General features: G+C 31.4%; 1 protein-coding gene across 12 annotated transcripts in view; it reads right to left on the bottom strand.

Moving 5' to 3' along the window:
* The window catches only part of CACNA2D1 (calcium voltage-gated channel auxiliary subunit alpha2delta 1), a 648,555-nt gene that overhangs the window by 259,599 nt on the left and 365,493 nt on the right, over positions 1-23,463 (bottom strand). For all 12 annotated transcript variants that reach the window (XR_008912227.1, XM_056799476.1, XM_056799477.1 and 9 more), the window contains exon 5: positions 7,705-7,749. Coding sequence is in view for 11 of the 12 variants with exons in the window: in XM_056799476.1 (XP_056655454.1) it covers positions 7,705-7,749 (45 nt within the window). In the remaining variant the exon portion in view is untranslated. The remainder of the gene's footprint in view (positions 1-7,704; positions 7,750-23,463) is intronic.

Raw genomic sequence — 23,463 nt, 5'->3', positions numbered from 1 at the left:
TATAGAAAATAATAAGTATTTAGAAAAAAAGGTGGTCATATGTCAAATTATTCAGAAACCCTAAAAAGTCTGGATATTTTTAAAAGGCCAAAAGACTTGGCAATTAAAATGACATCAGTAGAAGTGAGTGATGGAAAGAGAATAGTGAGAACCTGGACAATGGAAGGATAGTGGTGACCTCACCATGGAACATGAAAGTTAAGAAGGATAAGTTGGGGGTGGGGTGAAGATAAGCTTCTTTAGGGTATAAGTTGCATATTGCAATTCACCCATTTCTGTGTAGCAATGGAGCTTGATACCTTAGAATATATTGGCCCTTGATACCTTAGAATATATTGGCCACCTTTAACAAGGGGAACTTGCTGCCCTGACAAGTACTGGAATATGTTGAGTGAGTATTTCCCAAGTTTCTGTCTATTCTAAAGGTTGATGACCAGCACAGAAGAAGAGAGATTGGGTATTTGCATAGCCATTTGAGGGAGTGTACCATCCTAGTTCTATCTTCCCAGCAAACTATATCATCTTTGAGCCTAGATCTCTGAGAACTTAAGTGACTTTACCAAGGAACAGAGTATGCATCAGAGTAGGGACTTCACCCCAACCAAGTGTTCCTAGCTCCCAGGTCAGCTTTTTATCCCCTATGCTACAACGTTCTATAATTAGTCGCACTATTTATATGTCACTTTTAGGACTTATTTGACAATTCTTCCTTCAATAAGTGGCATCCAAATTTTCAACATTAACAGAATGATGTGAGTTAGTGCTGCCATTCCTAAGAGATGGAAATCCAAATAGATAGGTAGGTCCTGATTTTCAATAATTTTAAATTTATAATAATGTAAAATATAGTCATTGGTTCTAACCAAATGGAAAATTGTTGTGAAAATTCTAATAGCAGAATCCTTCAGAGGATATGTTCTTCACATTAATCAAAACCTAGATATGTAGAACATAGTGAAAGAACACATTATGTATAAAATATCTAGTTTAAAACCTAAAAAGCATTTTAGATAGACTACTAATATACATAAAGTGATACATTGAACACTACTTTAAAAGCAATACCTGCAAACCATGCATCAGTAAACATCTGATGTCATTCAATAAAGTTTGATAACTAAGTACTTGTGCTTGTAAATGTAAGATCAATAACAATTAATGAGCCAGAACCTTTGTTGAGGGAAGGCATGTAAAACATTCAATGGCAATTTATTGAATACTTTCCTAGGAAGAAATAAATAATTTTAGATAATTAAGTAGCAACTGTAAATCTGAAAGAAATGCTTGACAAAAACATTTTAAAATGGGTTACTTTCATTGGGATAGGCTTTTAATTGACATTCAGCATCTGACTCCTTTTTAACATAAAACTGACTGTTCTATTGCTGAAAACACAACTATTTAAATCAAAATATATTTATTATGCTTTAGCAGACCATTGACTTCATCTATACAGCAAATCTCATTGTTTAAGGTACCTATATTAGATGTAAATATGAATAAAGTATCTTTCTTTCTAAAATTTGCTTTATTTCTATTTAGGTATTTGACCATTATTTTTTAGTTCCACACTGATGAATTTACTTTTGTAGTAAAATCATGTTAGATTTCACACAGTTTTTATGATACCCTTTAGAACTGTAAGGTCATGGTTGGCTTTTTAGTTAGAGCTAATTGAGAGAGGAATGGGATAGAGGGAGAAAGAGAGAGAGGGAGAGAGAGAGACTTTTTTCCCCATAGCTATACTACATATACTCGAACTCCTCTTATTCTCTCACAGTTTAAGATCATTAGTCGTAAGCTCAAAGTCATTTATTGATTTGCCTAAAAACACATAGATACATAATAGCACATTTAAGGTAAAATTTCAAGTTTCTGGACTTTCTGAATCATATATAGATTTCCTAGTTATTGTTCAATTATTTCTGAGATATTTCCATTTTTCTATGATTTACCCCTCAAAGCACCCCCTTTTCTAAAGTAATTTTTAACTCAAAAGTTTTATAAAAGCAAATGTTTTAATCAAGTACTTTGTTTAGCCAAATCCTATTTCAGTGCATCCCAATGGTGTGGAAGAGAGAAAATAACCTTCCAAAGCTACCTAATTAAAAAAAAAAAACTATGGGGAATTTGGGCATGGGAGAATCTGACTCAAAGTATCTGATTTTCAAAATACTAAGACTAATTTATACAACAGATATGTAGTTTATTTCTCTAATAAAACCCATATTCCAATAAAAAGCTTTCCCCCTAAACTATACTTTAAGGTGGAAAATAAATAGTAACTTGAATATCAATATTAATATATTCATTTCACTCCTATATTCCAATTTACTTTGTCTTTCTGTCATTGTCATCCATTTTTTTATCTGTAAACCTACCTATTATTGATCAACTAGCTATTCTATCTAGCACTTGAACTTTCTTTTTGAATATTTCAAAAAATAGGTGTTAGTGTTGACCATTCCTTCTGCTTTGGTTTTTCATTATACTCTGTTTTCTTGGTTTTCCTTCTACTCATCTGTCTTTTTTTTTTCAGTTTCCTTTGCTAGAAAATCATCTACATCCTATTCCCTGTTCATGAGTAAATCCAAGATGCCCTCTTTTTCCTTTCGCTTAGTGATATCATCACTTCCCATGATGAAAGTATCTTATCTATTCCAAAGACTCTCAGATCTACATATACATTTCCCATCACTTTACTGAGCTCCAGGCAGCTGCTGCTGAAATGGATGAAATATTAAATTTAAATCCTGCCTCAGAACATTCTAGCTGTGTGAGCCTGGTTAAGTCACATGACCTTTGTTTCAGTTTTCTCAACTGTTACATGGAACTAATAGCAGTACCTATCCTGGAAAATTATTATGAGTAAGAAAAGAGATAATAATAATGCAAAGTGCTTACCATAATACCTGAATATAGGGAATCTTTATAAATGCTTATTCCCTTCCTTTCCCATACTATTTTCCTTTCGTCTCCAGTTCAATATCATCATTACCTTTCCCTAGGTTTATGATGGATAGTTCAATCATGACATTTTCTAAAAAAAAACCTAATCATCTCCTCTAAGAAATCCACTCATTTCCCTAATTCTCAGGTGGCATCAACTAATTATTTTACCTTCCTCTCACTCCTTCCATGTCAAACCTGTTTTTCAAATCTTATGGACTTTGTTTTTATATCTCTTGATTCTGTCTCCTCTCTTTTACATAGTAACTAGCCTTGTGCTGGCCTCTATTGAACTGAAACACTTAGACACATTGCACTTAGACAATTGAGAGAAATCAAGAACTTCCTAATTCTTAAGTAATTTCTCCTTTCTCCAATTCATCTTGTACTTTGCTGCCTAAGTAGCATTCCCAAAATTCATGCTACTCTCCTAATTGAAAAGCTTCAATGATTTCCTACTGACATTGGGATAAAACAAACTACTCTCTATTCAATTTGAAACCCATCACATTCTGGCTGCAACCTAAACTTCCAAAGTAATTTTAAAACCTACTTTCAGGACAAAGTAACCTAATTACTCATACTCAAGAAAGACGTTGTTTTCTTTGTTGTTGTTTAATCATTCTATCATATCTGATTCTTTATGATTCCATGGAACATAGCTATAGATGGAATTTTCTTGGCAAGGATACTGGAGTATCCAGAAATGGTTTGCCATTTTCTTCTCCAGTGGATCCTTTTCTCAGGCAATCATAGATTAAGTGATTTGCCCAAGGTCAAATAGCTGAGAAGTATCTGAGGTCAAATTTGAAGTCAAGTCTTACTGACTACAGCGCTATTACTCTTTCCACTGCTAGCTGACTCCTGGGCATACAGAAGTAGTTTGCCAAGATTATACAGCTAGCTAATGTATGAGGATGGATTTGAACTCAAATCTTCCTGACTCCAGGGTCAGTACTCTCAATAACTGAGCCATTGCTGCCTCTCTCTATTTCCTACCATGATGCAATTACAGAGATGATTTAATATACTGAGAATACTGCTACTTGGAATCTGCAGATTCCTTCATAGTGCTGGCCAGGTGCCATTTCCTAAATAAGTTCCTTCTTCATTTGTTACTGGTTTCTCCCCATTGTCTAGTAAAGTTCAAGTGTTTTGAGGGCAGGATCATTTTTTTTTGTATTCCCAAGACTTAATGTAGTGCCAGAACATATTAGACACTCAACAAATTCCTGTTAAATTGAATTGAACTGAGTGCAAAGACCATCAAGAGTTTATCATCAATCAGCATTAGAAACTCTCATACTGAAGAATTCAATAGCAAATTTCACTAATAACTAGTGTGTATACATGTTTTAAAAGGCATGGATTTGCCAGTATGATTGAACTTAATTAAAAAAAAACCCTAACCCTATATGAAGAAATCAGAAAAATATAGATGTGGGCAATCTGGTAATTTTTTACATATTGATTTTTTACTTTCTAATTTAATATATAAAAACAAATAAGTGAATTTTTTCTCTGAATAATATATATGTCTCTTTTAATTAGTTTACAAAAAAAACAAATTGCAGTATCAATGTGATCAGTATGTGATATTTGATTGTAGTATTTAAAAATAGGTTATTTGTGCAAACATCTTACATATTTTCAGTATCTCTAGAATAGTGGAAAAATTAAAACTTTAAGAAAAATAGACAGTTGAGATTTTTCAAAAATTAGAAAATTTCTCCCCATCCTCTAAAGAAATATTCTTGAATGATCTGAATGAAGAATATCTTAGGGAGACTACTAGTAATAATATAGTTTTAAAATTATAGCATAATTTCGATGATCTAACAACACTTACAGGAAGTAAAGTCACAGTAAACTTTTTTTAGGTTGACTGTCCAGACCTATGATACAGTTCACAAAGTAATTTCTAACATGAAAATTAAATTCTAATTATTCTTGGTAAATCACTTCTCAATGTTAATATGCAAATTGTCTTAAAATTATACCACACAAAAAGTACATTTTTCCAAAGTTACAAAGATTTCCAAAGTTACACATGTGCCCCACATTGTTACACTGGCCAAAGGGACCAGTATATGGTCAGTATCATTTCATAATTTATATTCTTTTTGATAGCTCAAATAAGCATAATATATGATTACTACCAATGATATAATAGAAACAATCATAATAATAACACAACTTCTTCAGACTGAATCCATGTTAATACACTTATTTTTAATTACCCTGTAAGTCTATCATTCAAAAAGATATGGATGATTGTCAAAGTCTAAAATATTTGTTCAAGATGTAGAACAAAAATATTCCTCTTCACCTAGGTGTTATTGTATTTTAATTTCTTACAGTCCTTTCAAATGATAACTATGTGAATCTCCATGGACTAAAAAGGAGCATACAAAAAATCACATACATTTCAAAAGTAAATATGCCCCTCTGAGTGCATATTCTATTTTCAGTCACTGCATAGCAATTATATACAAACTGTTTTTTTTTATATTATACATGTTAATTACCCATTTCACACACTTCAGTCTATTGTCAGAAAAAAATAAGCAGCAAGTCTAAAACAAAGCAAATTCAATCTTTCATTTCTTTCTTTTTTTTGGGGGGGTGTCTGAAAGAATTAAAATCCCTTAATATATTAGAATGGGATTTGCTACACTGAAAACTATCCAATGAGGATTGACTTAAAAATTAGCATTTTCAAAATACTTTTGATGAGTGCAAGAAAATCTTCTCAACATGTTTCATCAAAAAACAAGTACACAAATACAGAGACACATATTAACAGCCACTCTTTGTGTGATTTTTGCCACACATGAGCAGGAATGACAGGCCAGAATAGCCATGAATACAAAAGCATGAAATTTTTTCAAGACTAAGATTTTGAAAAGCTATCAAGAGAACTGAAGTAAAAATTCTTTTCTCCCAGAAGCTATTGAAGGATAATCCTAAGGCTGTTTCTATGAAGAGCAGTCAAATTGGATCATGGCAAAGATTACTCATTAATTTCATCCATGCTCACAATCAATACCAATTAGAGCAAGGAAATTGATCATGTGGCATCCCACATTGATGGTTAATACAGCTAAAATGGTGATGCAGCAGTATATTTATTTTTATCAAGTACCACTTAGCTCTTATACCAGACTCTTGTCTATCACTGCCATCATATTTCTTCTAAATCAGGTGCAAATTAAATTCCTGTATTGATCTTAATGCTCTATTCACTATATCAACAGTTTGGGAATTTGTTTCAGCCCACAGCAATATTTTTTTTTTTGCTTGGACAAGTGCTTGTCAATGTGTGCTTAATATGGAATGTAAAACCATCAGTTTGTTTGGTCTTTACTTATCAGATCCCTGCAGATAATTTTTCATTCATGACAAATAAAATCTTAGCATTGAGAGGAATTTTAAAGTATACATGGTCTAATCTTCCATAAATGGATAATTTTATTTTTAATCATCCCTGCTATTAACTCCTAACTGGCATGACTTTCCTATTAATTTGTTGGAAAAGAATCTCATAATAAGGTGTTTTCAAAGTAGAGTTCTAGGACCATGGGGATCCCAGGGACTATTTAATTCGGGCTTCAGGAGCAAAACTATTTTCATAATACTACTAAAATATTATTTGCTTGTTAAATATGATTACATTTTCCAACTATATGCTAAATTTTCTCCATATATTTTATTTTTTTAATCACAATAGGTTAAATGCAGAACCACATATAAGAATCCAGATGTTTTCTATTAAGCCAGACATTAAAGAGACTACAAATATATGTAAAGTAATGCCACTTCTATTTCAATTTTTAGTTACTTAAAATATTACTTATATTAACATTTATTGAAGTATTATTTATTTTTAGTTATTTAGTCAATATATATTGAAATTTATTAGTTGCAATCTTTTTTTTTACAGTAAATAAAATAGATAGCAGTTACAAAATAAAAGCTCTTTAAGGTCATTAATGATTTTGAACTTTGTAAAAAGGCTCAAAGACCAAAGTGTTTAAAAATTGCTTGCATGAAGCATCTGAAGAGAATGATATAGATTGAGCTAGTTTGTGACAATTTTGTACTTAAGCACTTAGCTGGAGAAGTACTTAATCCATTTCCTTCAAATCTTTCCTAAACAGAAGAATTTTAATGAGCCTTGCATTTAATTTTTTCCCTAATATTGTTCTCCCTTACCTTTCATTCATTCAATATGTACCTTACTTGTGCCTGTTTTTATAAGTTCCTTAAAGACAGGTACTATTTGTGTCTTTTTACTTCAAGAGCTTAAACAGTGTCTTGTACACAGTAATATTAAATATCTCTGTTTTAGTTTTTTAATTCAGTATGACTTCATCTCTGATGTTGTATGGCAAATCAGGAATCTTTTGTACGACAGAAGTTTGAACATATTTTCTATAGGTAGATGGATTTAATACTGACATTTAATGCTACAAAATATATATACTATATGGATATCACTGAGTCATGAGTCATAGTCATGACTGCTCATCAGAGAGGACAATTATGTACAAGTTACATAAACACTGAAATTATATCCTTGTTGTTTTTTCTGCACTTGTACTATCTTACAGTTCCTGATATAATGAAACTCAACTCCTAGATGTAATTAGCTATCACTGCTCCCAACTCATCCAATATCAATAAATCCAAGAAAAATAATTATATTTTATTTGCAAATTGATACAAATTTCATCTTAATTAGATAATACTTACCTCATCAAAATCATCTTTCGCATTGTAGTAGACAACTTCATTACTCTAAAAAGAAAGAACATTTAGTTTTAATAAAGAAGTAAAATAATCAAATCATTTGCTTAATATTACATGTTCTAGCTCCATTTTTATAATCTATTCTGTCATTTTCCCCAACAATAATCTGTAGAGATCCATATAAATCTAGCCCATTGTTTTCTAAAGTCATTTGTTGCTACAAGAGTTTTAATGAGTGTCGAAGAAAACCTGAGTGGGGAAATGAAATAATAGGATGATGGTTTCATTTTGGCAGTTATGTAAAGGACAAAAATGAAGCAGGGGGCGGCTTGAGGTAGGTAGACCACTTAGGAAGTTATGAGGGGATTTCATTAGATTTAGAGACAGAACAGAAAATATGTGGTAACTTAAAATGAGAGATGAATAAGAATAAGAATGTGAGTATGATACCAAGGATGTGAATCTGGATGAAGAGGATTGTGTTGCCTTCAAGACTGAGATCAGCTTCTCTAAATCCTTGCCATTTACTGTTATTAGAACACTTTTCCTCATGAGTTCAGGATGTAGTTTTTATACACTGTACCATTTCTCATTTACATTCTCACAGGTTTTAATAATCATGACACTTCTATATGTTCCTCAACCTTCTTAACTTCTATAAACTCTAGGTCTCCAGTCCCTTACTTTTGGAAACTACTGTCATGGCCACATTTTAAATATTTTCAGCATGATCATTCTGTGATATTAATCATTTCCTTCTAATTTCCTTCAAAAACCCCCTTTCTCTTTAGTATATCCTTCTACACAGATTCATTTCCTTCTTCCTGTTGACAAATTCAAGCCTACTGATTTTAAAAACAAAAAATCCACAAAACATATCCAACTCCAATTGACCCATATATCCCCTCTTAAGTTAACGATTCTTTCTTTTCAATTACACTGCTAAACTTTTCCTTGAAAGCAGGTCTCATATTTATTTCTTTCATATTCATTCCACTCCCTTACTTCTCATTGCACTAAAATAATTCTTCTTCCACCACTATACTCAAACTACTCCCTTGAAAGTGAGGTATTCACTAAGGTCTATATCAAGTGGTTTTTTCCCACTTCATACTCCTTGATTTTTTTTTTCAAAAGTGATACTTTTCACCACCACATCTTTCTCCACAGGATGATATGCTTGCTTTTATTTTCCTTATCCACTACTTCCTTTCCCAATTATTGCTGGAACCACAAATTCAAAATTTTGAATGATTTTTCTTGCCTTCTGAGTTGACTGACAATGGATTTTACCCCACTGTTTTTTTCAACATTTTAGACTTCTTTAGAAAATAAAAATAATTAATAAGTGGTTATTTCTTCAGTATTTGCTAAAAAGCCCCAAAATAGATTCTATAATAAAGATTTCCAGGCACTTCATTTAAAGTTATTAAAACATCAAGATATCATGATAAAAACAAATAGCTCAGAGGCATAATCTGTAAAAGAAGATAACTGGCAAAAATTTGAAGTTTTGATTTATATTAACAAATTATATACATCAAATTTAATCTGTTTCACACACACACACTGCTTGAAAACACATACATCTTTTCATTTTTGTAAGAATTAGGGATGGATGCATGAGGAATTGAAGGAGGCATAAATATTCTAGTTCACAATACTTTCCAATTAGAATGAGTTTTATGTCAAAGAAGAAATGTGACATCAGTGCTTATTGCATATGCAAAAAATATAGAAAGAGAATACATTTTTCCTACCTGAGATCAAATCTAATTGTTAGCTCATTGATCTCTCTATATTACATTGATTTGTTCTTGGGAGATAGTTTTTAATTTAAAACATATGTCACAGATGAGAGAATGACATTTTGTTTCATTTTACTTTTAAACTAACTTTTTTTAAAAAAAGAAAAGGTAAAAAGTGGAAAAAAGATTTAAATCACTTTCAAGATATTTAACATTATCTTCATTCTTGAGGTTCCTGAAGCTTATATGTGAATATGTCCAATATCGCTGTACAAAATTAGAGTGATTTTTATCTTCATAAATCTCAAAATTAAAAAAAGCCAGCATATTAAAATGAACCAACAAATAAAATAAATTATTTGGCTTATTCTATACATGGCTACATTATTGTGGAATGAAGTCCATTTTGGGTTATTAAAGGATATTTCAATACAGCGAAAGCGATGGTAAATTCTAATAACCTAGAAAGCTTGTAAGGACAAAATGATATATTGTATGAACTGAGGACCAGTTTGCTAAGCATGGATAAAGATATCACAGATAAAGGTAGCACATGTTTCTTGGCAATGGCAGCTTTTAAAGGGTTGCAATCCATTGATAGGGGTGTCTAAACTCATAAAATAATGAGTTCTTATATTTAAAATCCCAACATCAGTGATATTGTAGTCATTGGAGAGGACATGTCAAAATGTGTCAAGTAAAAAAAAAAGGTTTATCAGTTTTATTCTAGTCAGTGGATCAATAAGCTGGAAAAAAGACATGCTACATCATTCACTTAATGCACTGCCATTCCTAACATAGTCCCTTGCCCAGAAGTAGACATTCAATAAATATTTGTTGAACTTGATTTGAATGGAAACCTCAGTCTTTAAGCTGTTCATGAATTGAAAATAAAAATGGAAGTAAACCAACAATTTTCTCAAATGAGGTTCCCCAGGAGCTACTTGCATCTGTAATTTGTAGAATCCAGTATGTCTCTAATAAATTATTAATTCCCAAAGTATTCTCCAATACCCTTAATAAATCAAAGGAAATATTTTAGATTCATTAATTTATGCATATATTACATATGTAGAAAGATATAATTATTATGTATAACAAATATAATTTATATTATACTTTAGTACATACATAACATTATATTTACTATTATATATTATACAACATTTATCCCTCTCTATATATACATGTATGTATAAATATGTTCATATATATGTATTTATATTTATAAAAAAATTTTAGATAATGTATGGTCTGTAATTCAACAAAATATAGTAATATATACAAAGTAGAAAATAAATATTTTCAAGTCATTTGATGTTGGAAAATGACCAAAGACTTCTTCCTCAAAGTCCAATATTTTTAGACATAATTTCTTTTTGTAAATCCTTCCTTAATACACTGTCAAAATTAAGTAATCTTCTACTTCAAAAGAAAATAAATGTGATAGTATTTAAGTTGCTTGAAATGGTGAAAAGTTTCTTTATCCACTTATTTAAATATGTATATTTAGGCAACACTAAATATTATTTAAGTCAAGGAGATGTTACTGCTTTTTCTTTGTATTCTCAGTATTTAGTACAATTATTGTTTTATGGGTAAGAGCTTAATTATTATTTGTTCATGGATACTTTCTAATTAAGAAACAAAACCTTATCAGCTCTCTTAGAAATTATACTAAATATGACTTGCAAATCAAAAAAGTGGTAAGGTTTGGGGAATTGTGGTTAATTGACTTTCCCAGGGCCCTACAGCTTGGAAGTATCTGAAACCAGATTTTAACCCAACACATCCATGTCAAGGCCTGCTACTGGGCCACCTAGCTGCCCTGATACTTTCTTCTCTTAGTACATTTAAACATACATAGCTCAGTGGAAAATACAAATATAATAGATTTTCTTCCTTCAATTGAGGATCAATGAGTGGAAACTGAAGACTCAGTGGACAGATCAGTTTGTGTTTGTTAGTTCTGGACGTCTTTACACAAAGATTTTGAGGCCAAGAAGATGGCAGAGGGAATTTCTATTCATGAGCCAGTTGAACCAGATAGGATTTGATTTTCCTTCCAATTCTATAGTTCTGGGAAATTTAAATTCTTTCTTTGGTCATATAGGGAACCCAAAGGGAAGGGGCACTTCTTTGAGGGGGGGAATTCCCTTTGATTTTTTCCTCTAATATTTATCTTTATGAACAAGAAAGTGAAAAAGAAGGTTTCCATGACAACAGTTCAGATTTCCTAAAAGGTAGGTAACATGTATCCTAAAATAAGGTAGTCAAACCCATCTATTATCTGACTTCTTGCCTCTCTGGTATTCTATCTCTTTTACTGTAGGGATATAACTGTGTCTAGATATATACATTCATAGACAGAGACACATAGCATTCATATTCCTACATCTGGTCTTCTACTGGGAAAAGGAGAAATACTAATCCTTCTGACATGCCATTACCTGGGAAAGCTCCTTTATAACCAATTGCAATACTACTGGTCCACATGTCTCTATGAACTTAAGAAGTTATAGTCTTCAAAAGGAGGCAGTGACTCTGTATTCACTGCAAAAAAATTTTTTTTCTGTTCTATTTGGATTGATTTTCTTATTCTTTTCATGTATTATAAATCTCCAGTCTCTGTGAGAAAGGAATCAGTTACTCCAGTAACTTCTATAAGTGAACTTTGAACCTATGGCATGTAGACAAACTTATAAGGATTAAAAGGGGTGGGGATTGTCTTCTTATGTTGTTATATTATGGCTTTGTTACTCCATTCCCCTTCTGGTAAACTGGGTAGATACAAATCATAAAGCAATATCAACTTTTAATGATATATTTCACTATCCTTGATACGGGAAAAATAGCTTTCAATGTATTAAGGTCCAAGGAAGTCTGCAAAAGCCACTAATGCGATTCATAGATCAGTAAAGCCTTCAGAGAGCAATTTTTCATAATTTAACCATCACCATCTGACAAGAATAAATTGTTTTATTTCTGATTCTCAACCAAGTAGTTTAGTTATTTATTAACTCTTTGACACAAATTTATCCAAACATTCTAAGCTAATATAATATTGTAGCTTGCTCAGAGTTGAAAATATTTCCTGGCAAGTCAGAAGACAAATTATTTTGCCTCAATGTCTATTGGGAGACAAGAATTAAGTCTAGGGAAAATATGACTATACATCATAAAAACCACATATTGTGAGTGATAGTGCTTTGTACTCACTTTGCTATAGAACCTCTGTGCTATGATGGATAATTTATATGGAAAATTTGTAACATATGCACAAGGTACCACCTGGTTGTGGGGCTTGGCCAGAGACAATGCTATAGCACTAGAACAATGAATGAGCATTTCACAGCCAGCAACTTAAATATATTACAAATATGAAATGCAAAGCGAGATTAACTTCAGCTCCAATTTAGTAATTCTACAGTTTTTGGCTATGCACAGAGATCCTTAGTTTGCCAATTTTTTGGTGAATGGATTGTCTGCTAAAGTCACACTGTTTGATCTTCATCTTATTGTCAGTTTTATTTTTCCACTGCTTTACCCATGAAACAAATCCCATGAGCATTGAGAGCAATATTCATTACAAAATGAGTTATTTTAATATGTCCTACCTGCCAAGATTCAAGCTGTTTAACCCAAATCATTCATACACCATAATTTCTGATTAACATATCGAGGCAGAGATCTGGGCAGTCATACAGATGTTCAAGTACTAAATGAAAACACTACATAAGTAAAGAGATGCCACTATCCCATAGTTTTCCCCATCCCTCAAAGAAAAATTAAGAGAAGAAAGTAGTATAAGTTATATATTTAGAAAGCAAATTTCAGAAAAAGCACAAAGAAGCATAGCTATTGTCATTCATGTAATAATAATTGTATGAAAAAAGTAAAATCATAAAGAAGTAACACTGGGAAATTATCAAACACTATCATGGCAGAAAAAATTGAGAGACCTATTGAAAATCAGTATAAAGACATTAGGTTATATCAATATCTAGACAATATATATAGAAAACTTGAATTTCATATTGTCCAATACAAAGCCATATGGAAAGGAATCTAGACAACAAAAACATATAAGAAATTCTAAACTCCCTTAATTAGCCACTAAAAAGAAGCAAAAATGTTAAGATGATGTTAGGGATCAAAACAGTACAAAGAATAACATTTTTAAAGTTCAAGACCAATTAAGATCTTTGCTATAGGACACTAAGAAACAGAGAAATCCAAGTCTAAAAAGAATTCCCCAAAGTAAAAAAATGTAGAAATGTTCTAATCATCATTAAGTCTCAATATATCAAAAAATAAAGAAAATATGAATTGGATAAGATGACATGAAGGAAAGTAACAAACTTTAGCTTCTTTGCAATACTGGAAAGGGATAGGGCCAGATAAGATCCATGATTTTTGACACAAATGCTTCAGAATGGTACACAATAAACTCCCAAATTCTTTACCAGCTTTCTCTAAGATCTAAGTCAGATTGCAACTTTCTTAATAGTAGCTATTATGTGTATATTAGAAAAATAAAATCAAAAGGATCATATACAAATATGAGGTATTTACATGTTTATATATGATATACCTTTAAAGCAAGGTTATGTATGATATGCATGATATAATGAATTCATATTTTATATGCTTTTAAATATCTACAAACAATTAATTGGTGAACAACGGGCTTCCTCTAAATGTCCAGTGGTGATGGTGGTTATAAAGAGCAACTTTTAAAAATTTAGTAATTGAACAAAGTGCCTGAAATATTTTTCACATTTCTATTCCCTTTTATTAATATTACAACATCTTTAAATCAGTTCTCCTCTCACATTTTTTTCATATTTTGAAAGTATAAAAATATAGCAAAAAACATTCTAGAGCATTTTATTGAAAAGGATAAGGTCCCAGGATGGAATCAGAATGACAACATCCACAAGAATTCAGCCCACAATGTGTCAAGAAATAAGAATCAAAGAAATGGCTAAATCATGTGAAATTATTTGTGGAAAAAGAACTTTCTGAGGGCACTTTAGGAATACATTATTACTTTAAAAAATTATAGAATCATTATCCCTAAAGAGTCCAAACTTTGTAATCAATGTGTATTAGGCAAGGGAATGGTAGAATTTGTACAGTATTCCCATTAATCTATAAGATTTAGCACCTTCCAAAACATACCAAGATATGACTTTGCAATCAAAATTATATATAACCCTATTATCTTTCATGACAAATCCCATGAATATACCTTGGATTTTAAAATGTCTTTGATATATGGGAAGAGAACACATGATCAAATAAAACACAAAGATCACAGATGATAAAATCTTTAATTTTGATTATATAAAATTCTAAAAAAGTTTTGTGAACAAAAATAATGTAGCTAAATTTGGAAGGAAAACAGGTAACAGGGAAAATTTTTCATTATATTCATCTAATAATGATCCTATTCAAAATATAAATATTTGTGTATACACACATTCACATACATATATAATATATTATTAAAAATATTAAATAGTCTAAAGATATGAACAGGTATTTTTCAAAGGGAGAAATTTTAGCTCTAAATCACTAATTAAAGAAATGTAAATTAAAGCAATTTTGTTGGCTTCACCTCATAGCTATCAGACTAGCAAATCTGACCCCCAAAATGGTAATTATTGAAGGAGTAATAGGAAAATAAATAGTTTAATAAATTATTGGTAAAACTATGGATTTGTACAACCATTAGGGAAAATAATTTTTAATTATGTCCCCCAAATCTGCAAACCTATGTTTGTATGCTTTTTCTTCTAGGAATATATAATATAGATTTATACTTCAGAAATCAAAGAGGAACAGAACCCACATGTATAAAAATATTAATAGTAATTCCTTTTAGTGGTGGCAAGTAATTAGAAATAAGTGGGTACCAATTAATTGGACAATGTCTGAAAAATGTGATAAAGGGATGTAATGGAATATTAAATTTCCATTAAAAATGAGGAAAGAGATGGTTTCAGAAAAACTTGGAGAAGAGTGATATGAACCAAGGTAGAGTAAAATGAACAAAAGGAAGATTTATTTTATAAAAAAAGTGACAATATCCTAAAGACAAAACTTTAAAAGTCTTGAGAATTTTGATCAACACAAAGACATTGTTTTTTCAAAGACTAGATGGATATTTCTCAATTACATTAAAAAAATAACCCTTTCCTTTTGTCTTAGAATTGAAATTGAGTATCAGTTCTAAGGCAGAAAAGCAGTAAAGCTTAGATGTAGTGAATTAAATGACTCCAGAGTCATATAGTTAGGAAGTGTCTGAGGACAAATTTGAACCCAGAATTTCCCATCTCTAAGCCTGTCTCTTTATAAACTGAATCATTTAATTGCCCCTCCCAATTACATTTTAAACTGATCCTGCAGAGCAGACTTTTAGGTATTATGGGGATTTACATGGCTTTGACATTTCTGATTTAGGCCATCATTGACTTTCCTGCCTCCCAATCTTGCTATTTTCCTTGCTTCTTCAAATTCTCTTATCCAACATATCAATTCAGTTGCCAGAATTGCCAAGAGAAATTATTTTTAATAGCATTTCTCTAATAACTTGCTGTAAGCTAAAAGTTAAATAAGATTGCTGAACCAGTTTGTCATATTCATAGCAATAGTACACAAGATAATAGTCTTTATTATTTTTAAACAATTATATGGAGTACTTTTCTAATAGCTTCTAAAATTATTCAAATTTCAGGAAATTATTAGACAGTAACTACTGAAAGAAATGAATAACAAATTATCAGTGTGTAAAAATATCTGAAGAAAGTATTTTGAACTCTTCTATACTGGATATAATATGGTACATTTTAATGAGGTTTTATAAAAATAACAATAATAAACATGCAAAGTAAATGAAACAGACAATACATTAAAAATTCAAACAATTGTATAGAAAAATATATTATTAATATCATTTCCATTTGCATTTGTCAATAGGTAAAACAAATAGAAGCAAACAAAAAACTAAAATAATATTTTTGTAGCAAAGAAATAAATATTTTAAAAGAAAGTGGGAAAGCAGTTAATGTTATATTAAAAATTAAATAACAAGCATAAAAAAGAATGAATACTTAGATGGAATTTGTTTAGCTCATCAATTTCAAAGGATTATTATTTTCTAATAATCCATGAGAGGTAACATTGATTTACTTCTTTTTTAATGGAAAATGTTAGAAACTCTTTTAGGACTCTTGATGATACATTTAAACATAATTTTAAAATTTTAAGACAGAAAGAAAAGTCAGAGAATATGTCAAAATAAATGTGTTATTTTCTACAGAAACTAAATCTACCAGGAAATATTGTTAAGAATTAAACCTCTATAATGGGGAAGAATATATTTTAATCAGTGATTCCACTGAATCTCTGAATATCTGATCTAACATATTAAAATTTAATCCAACAGTTTGCAGTCTCTCCACCAACTAAGACATCTTAGATTTTCTTTGACTTATGATTAAAAGTTAGTATGCTTTAATCATAACAAGAACTGATAGAGTTATGGAGGATTCTTGATTTGCCTGCAGGCAATACTTATATTGCCTTTCTAAGTCCATTATTTTATATTCTAGACAAATGTTTTATTAAACATAAGGAAGATTTAGTTCCAAGGCAGAAAACTGATAAGGACTAGGGCAATGGGTATTAAGGGATTTAACCAGGACAAATATCTAGGAAATATCAAAAGGCACATTTGAACCCAGGACTTACCAACTCTAAGCTTAGCTCTCAATCCACTGAGCTAACTTGCTGTTCCCTCAAGGCAGATTTTTATATTAAAAAGTATAAAATAATCTGATCAAATAATGGATTCACAAATAAAACTAAAAGGAATATTATATATCATTATATACTCTTGGAGTTAAAAAAACATTCAGAAATATCTATAGAACAGGCATTCTTTTTTAATGTAGATAAAAGCATTATATAGGAAAAAAACCTTGGTAAAAGTTAAATAACAAAAAAACATTTTGCAAAGGAAAGACTACTACACAAATCTAAAGTATGACTGATGATCCAAAATGATCACTATTAATTTTAAATGTGGCCTAGTGGAACACTTATTTTTGATGCTAAACAAATTATTTAATATCTGTTTCTCAAGTTCCTTATCCCTAAAATCATTGAGTTGGCCTAAGTGTTTAAGTATGCCCCCCCCCCAACTCCAGAGTATAACTATTCTATTGGCCCTAATGGGTTTTAGTCATTTTCAGATTGTCTAGTTGAATTTTTCATTCAACTAAAGATAGTATAAGATGATCTGTAATTCTTTCCAAATCTATTAGTCTTTGAGCTCATGATGCCTTTGTACATTATTCATGAAAATACAAGAAGATCCAGTGATAGCAATATTTCAATTCTCAAAAGTAGAAGTACTATATTTTAAAAAATACACAGCCATCTGCTATGTTAGTATGTAGGTTGGTAACTCAAAATTGATGAACGAAGGTTCTTTGATGTTTAGGAGAATAAATCTACAGATATGTTCAATTTATTAAAAAAATAAAATTGTTGTTGTAGATAATCACATTTTTGATAGTATCAGTCTCAAAAAAATTGTATTGATTCTTACAAACTAGCTAGACTTTTCAAAAACCTCTTATTGACTCAAACATTTCCCTGGTAAACTATTCCTATCATTCATTTTCAAAGGAATGCCTTATTAATTTAAAAAATTGATCTTTTTGATAGAGAATTATTTTTGATTTACTGTTGCTTTTTCAGTGAAAATAATTACCTAATTACTACAAATAATACATGTAACCATGTAAAAGAAAAGAATTTATGCCTCTTTAAATATTTAAACAGTATCTTTTTACATGTAAACAATACATTTATAAATTTCACTAGAAACAAAACTTATTAATAGATGTTTTATCACATTTCAAATTTCTTGTAACCATTCGCTAAAGTCAATGGTGTTGGAAAATATGTTGCCAATCTAATTCTATAATTAAAAGTAAACGATATATTTTAAAATTTAGGATAGTTAAGATTCTCAAACCTTTGAGCTGCACATGCCACTAAATAACTGTTACAGAATATATATGCTTTAGTTGAATCTTTTGGGCCTCATAGTAGTCCCAGTTGGGCTACTACATAACCAGTTGGGCTGGTTATCTGTCCCAAATGGACATATACCAGGCAATATGGAAAACAGTGCTCTATGGGGAGAGAAAAGGGAATCCCTATAGTTTTTCAGCAGAGAAAATAGAGTTCTAGCTAATTTAAACATTTTAGACAGATATCTAACAATCTTCAAGATATAGTGATTATTTGTTGATTCATTCCATCAGAATTATACCTCCAACTAAAGAATAAAGATGAATATGATATTGGCCACAAAAATGAAAAAGAGGAGAAAAGTGGGACATATCTCATTCTGATAAGTAAGATTTTTAATAATCTTAAAATGATATCTTCCTGAGTTCAAATCTGTCTTTAGTCACCTTCTAGCTGTGTGAACCCAGTTAAGTTGTTTAATCTTTTTGCTTCAGTTTGCTCATGTATAAAATGAGCTGGAAAAGGACTAGCAAACTACATCAGCATCTCTGTCAGGAAAAAATTAAATGGGGTGAGGAAGAGTCAATGACTAAAAAACTGATCAACAACAATGACTGAACAATAACTGAACTGAAATGACTGAACAAAAAATATGAAGATGGATGGATTTATATTTATATAGATTTATTTGATACACCCAAACAATCCTATGATTCAGGTGATATTATTTTCATTTTAAAGATAAGGAAATTGAGGCTGTCAAAGTTTAAATGACAAAGTTATATAGCAAATGTGTGATTTTAACTCAGGCCTTCCTGTTTCCATGTTCAGTGTCTAACTAGCTGAATGCTAGGTGGCCCTTGTAACTAGATATACAGAAGATGGAAGAAAAGGCAGATATTGGGTGAAGCAGAACCCATAAATTAGTGTTTTGGTAATGCATGCCTCTTAGAGTGTGGTTAAATACTAACTGACTATCAGTAAAGTGCTTGAAGGTGTAGAAAAAAGGAATGAACTGAGAAGGGCTGAAGGGAAAAGAAAGCTTTTAAAGTCTTATCTTGGGCTTTTACTCCTGGGTAGGGCTCTCCTCAGGTTTCTTGTTCCTTTAATCCTGATGAGTGGATTTGGCAAGACCAGTCTCTGGAGGAAGAACTATCAGCTACTGTCAGACTAGGGGAGTAAGACTTGGGATGGGAGACAAAATTATCCAAAAAACATTTTCTGCTTTTAAATGTATTTGCTCTAGTGTTCATTTTTATTTTTGTTAATAGCTGGAAGATAACAGAGATAACTAGGACAGCTAGCTGATGCAGTTGGGGATAGAGAGCACAGGCTTAGAATCAGGAATACTCATCTTCCTGAATTCAAAGAGACTTACTATGTGACTGCAGGCAAGTCATTTCACTGCCTCAGTTTCTTCATCTGTGAAATAAATTGGAGAAGGGAATTGCAAATCACTCCAATAGCTCTGCCAGGAAAACCCAAAATAGGGCCAAAATGTGTCAGACAAAATGGAAAATACTGAATAAAAACAGTGATGACTATAACAAGGCTCTCCTCTTACAGATGAGGAAACTAAGTTCCATAAAAGTTCTTTCACCTTTATTGAGTTTGAATAAAGGGCAACTAGGGAGTATCATCATTACATAAAGTTATCAGGAGATTTCTTAATGATTAATGAGAATACATGGAATGATGTCATTTAATGGAAGACGGATTGTGTCACTTCAGTAGAAAGTGGAAATATTATTGAGATACTAGACTGATTATAGATTATTCCTCTTAAAAAGGTGATTCAAAATGTGTTGCTCTACAAAGCAATGCTATAAAAACTTCATCTTTTGATTTCAGTCACTTTCTTAACACATAAGTTGTTCCGGATGAGAAACTTTATTTTGAAAAAAAAAGTGATTTCAATGGTGAGATGAATGAAGAAAATGCATTAGCACCTAATTAACCTTTATTGTCACCACTTTCTATCTGCCAAATTAAAGCACATTTTGCATTTACTCAAATACACAGTTGATTGTCTCCGCTTTCATGTATTTCTACACTGAAGCAAAGACCAGGAAAATTGTTAGAAAAGCATTAGGAATAAGTAATTTTAAAACACATTTCATGGCAGCAGCATATGGATTTTCCAAGATTTCCAAAATAGAACTAAATTCCAAATTCCAAGTGTTCAGAGTGGGAAATCAGCTAATTAAATGAAAAATTACTACTATAATGATAAATAATTTTTTGCTTTCATAATGTGTAAAAATAAATCTAAACGTCAAATTGGATTGATTTACCTATTTTGATTTTCTGGAGAGACATTGAAAAAAATAAGCTAAAAATGGATAAATGAAGGGATGGATTCAAATAAATGGAGAAGCCACTGGAATGTAAAGCTAGGGATTAAAAAAATAAAATGTTATGTTATTTACCAGGCTTAATTATATAATTATCAATTGGTGATTCAATTAACAAATCATTTATAAATAATTTTAACAATTGAAACTGCAGGGTAATTTTTTTTTACCAACCCAGAGTCAGCCAGTGGTATAGGAATTTGTACTGTAGGAATACTACTATAGGAATTTGAAAGAATGAGTTCAAATTTCATCTGATACTTAGTAGTTGCAGGACCCTGAGCAAGTCAATGCTTTTTTCCCTTCCATTTTCTCAACTCTAAAATGAGTTTAATAATCACACCTAACTCACAAGATGTTCTGAGGAATCGACAATATTTGGTAAAATAAAAAGTTGTTAGCACAGTGCCAGGCAAAAATAGGTAATATATAAATGGTTATTTCTTTCCCATTTCCTTTATTTATTGATGTAGACTTATAGTTTTGATATTAAATCACCCGAACAAAAGGAAGCCAAGGTTATGAAATATATGAGACCTTGATATAGTATTATTTTGCAAAAGGGCACAAGAACAACAATAATAAATTGGGGGGGGTAAAATAATCACTTTATTTCCTTCCCTCTAACCCACCCTCTCTTCCCACAGCCGATGTGCAATTTCATTTGGTTTTGCTTGTGTCCTTGATCAGAACCTATTTCCATGTTGTTGTTTGCACTAGGATGTTCATTTAGGGTCTACATCTCCAACCACATCCCTTCGACCCATATATTCAAGCAGTTGTTTTTCTTCAATGTTTTTACTTTCACAGTGTTTCCTCTGAATGTGGATAGTGGTTTTTCTCGTAAATTCCTCCAGGTTGTTCGGGATCACTGCATTGCCACTAATGGAGAAGTCCATTACATTTGATTGAACCACAGTGTATCAGTCTCTGTGTACAATGTTCTCCTGGTTCTGCTCCTCTCACTCCGCATTTATTCCTGGAGGTTGTTCCAGTCCCCATGGAATTCCTCCACTTTATTATTCCTTTGAATACAATAGTATTCATTTACCAACATATACCACAATTTGTTCAGCCATTCCCCAATTGATGGGCATCCCCTCATTTTCCAATTTTTTGCCACCACAAAGAGAGCAGCTATGAATATTTTTTGTACATGTCTTTTTCCTTATTATCTCTTTGGGGTACAAAACCAGCAGTGCTATGGTTGGGTCAAAAGGCAGACAGTCTTTTATTGCCCTTTGGGCATAGTTCCAAATTGCCCAACAGAATTTTTGGATCAATTCACAACTCCACCAGCAATGAATTAATGTCCCAACTTTGCCACATCCCCTCCAGCATTCATTACTTTTCTTTGCTGTTATGTTAGCCAATCTGCTAGGTGTGAAGTGATACCACAGAGTTGTTTTGATTTTCATTTTTCTGATAAGAGATTTAGAACACTTTTTCATGTGCTTTCTTTAATGATTTACCTGGATATCTTTGATCTTTTGTTCTTCCAAATGAACTTTATTATGTTTTTTTTTTTCTAATTCAGTAAAAATGGTTTTTTGGTAATTCAATGGGTAAGGCACTAAATAAGTAAATTAGTTTGGGCAGGATTGTCATTTTTATTATGTTAACTCATCCTGCCCATGAGCAGTCGATGTTTTTCCAATTGTTTAGATCGCCTTTTTATGTGTGGAGAGTGTTTTGTAGTTGTGTTCATATAGTTCCTGTTTTTGTCTTGGTAGATAGATTCCTAAGTATTTTATATTGTCTAGGGTGATTTTAAATGGAATTTCTCTATCTAACTCTTGCTGTTGAAATGGGTTGGAGATATATAGACATGCTGATGACTTATGTGGGTTTATTTTGTATCCTGCAACTTTGCTAAAGTTGTTGATTATTTCAACTAGCTTTTTCGTTGATTCTCTAGGATTCTTTAAGTAGACCATCATACCATCCACAAAGAGTGATCTTGATCTCCTCATTGCCCATTTTAATACCTTCAATTTCTTTTTCTTCTCTAATTGCTACTGCTAGTGTTTCTAGTACAGTGTTAAATAATAGAGGTGATAATGGGCATCCTTGTTTCATCCCTGATCTTATTGGGAAGGCCTCTAGCTTATCCCCATTGCAGATGATGTTTGCTGATGGACTTAGATATATATTGTTTATTATTTTTAGGAAAGGCCATTCTATTTCTATACTTTCTAGTATTTCTAATAGGAATAGGTGTTTTATTTTATCAAAGGCTTTTTCTGCATCTATTGAGATAATCATGTGATTTTTGTCGGTTTGCTTGTTAATATATTCAATTAAGTGGATTGTTTTCCTAATATTGAACCATCCTTGCATTCCTGGTATGAATCCTACCTAGTCATAGTGAATAACCCTTGTGATGACTTGCTGGAATCTTTTTGCTAGTATCCTATTTAAGATTTTTGCATCTATATTCATTAGGGAGATTGGTCTATAGTTTTCTTTCTCTGTTTTTGACTTGCCTGGTTTTGGGATCAGTACCATATTTGTGTCATAAAATGAATTTGATAGAACTCCTTCTTTGCTTATTCTGCAAATAGTTTTTATAATATTGGGATTAGTTGTTCTTTGAATGTTTGATAGAA

This window comes from Monodelphis domestica, chromosome 5 (genome assembly GCF_027887165.1).
Source record: "Monodelphis domestica isolate mMonDom1 chromosome 5, mMonDom1.pri, whole genome shotgun sequence".
Classification (NCBI taxonomy): domain Eukaryota; kingdom Metazoa; phylum Chordata; class Mammalia; order Didelphimorphia; family Didelphidae; genus Monodelphis; species Monodelphis domestica.
This window is presented reverse-complemented; position numbering and strand designations above follow the sequence as displayed.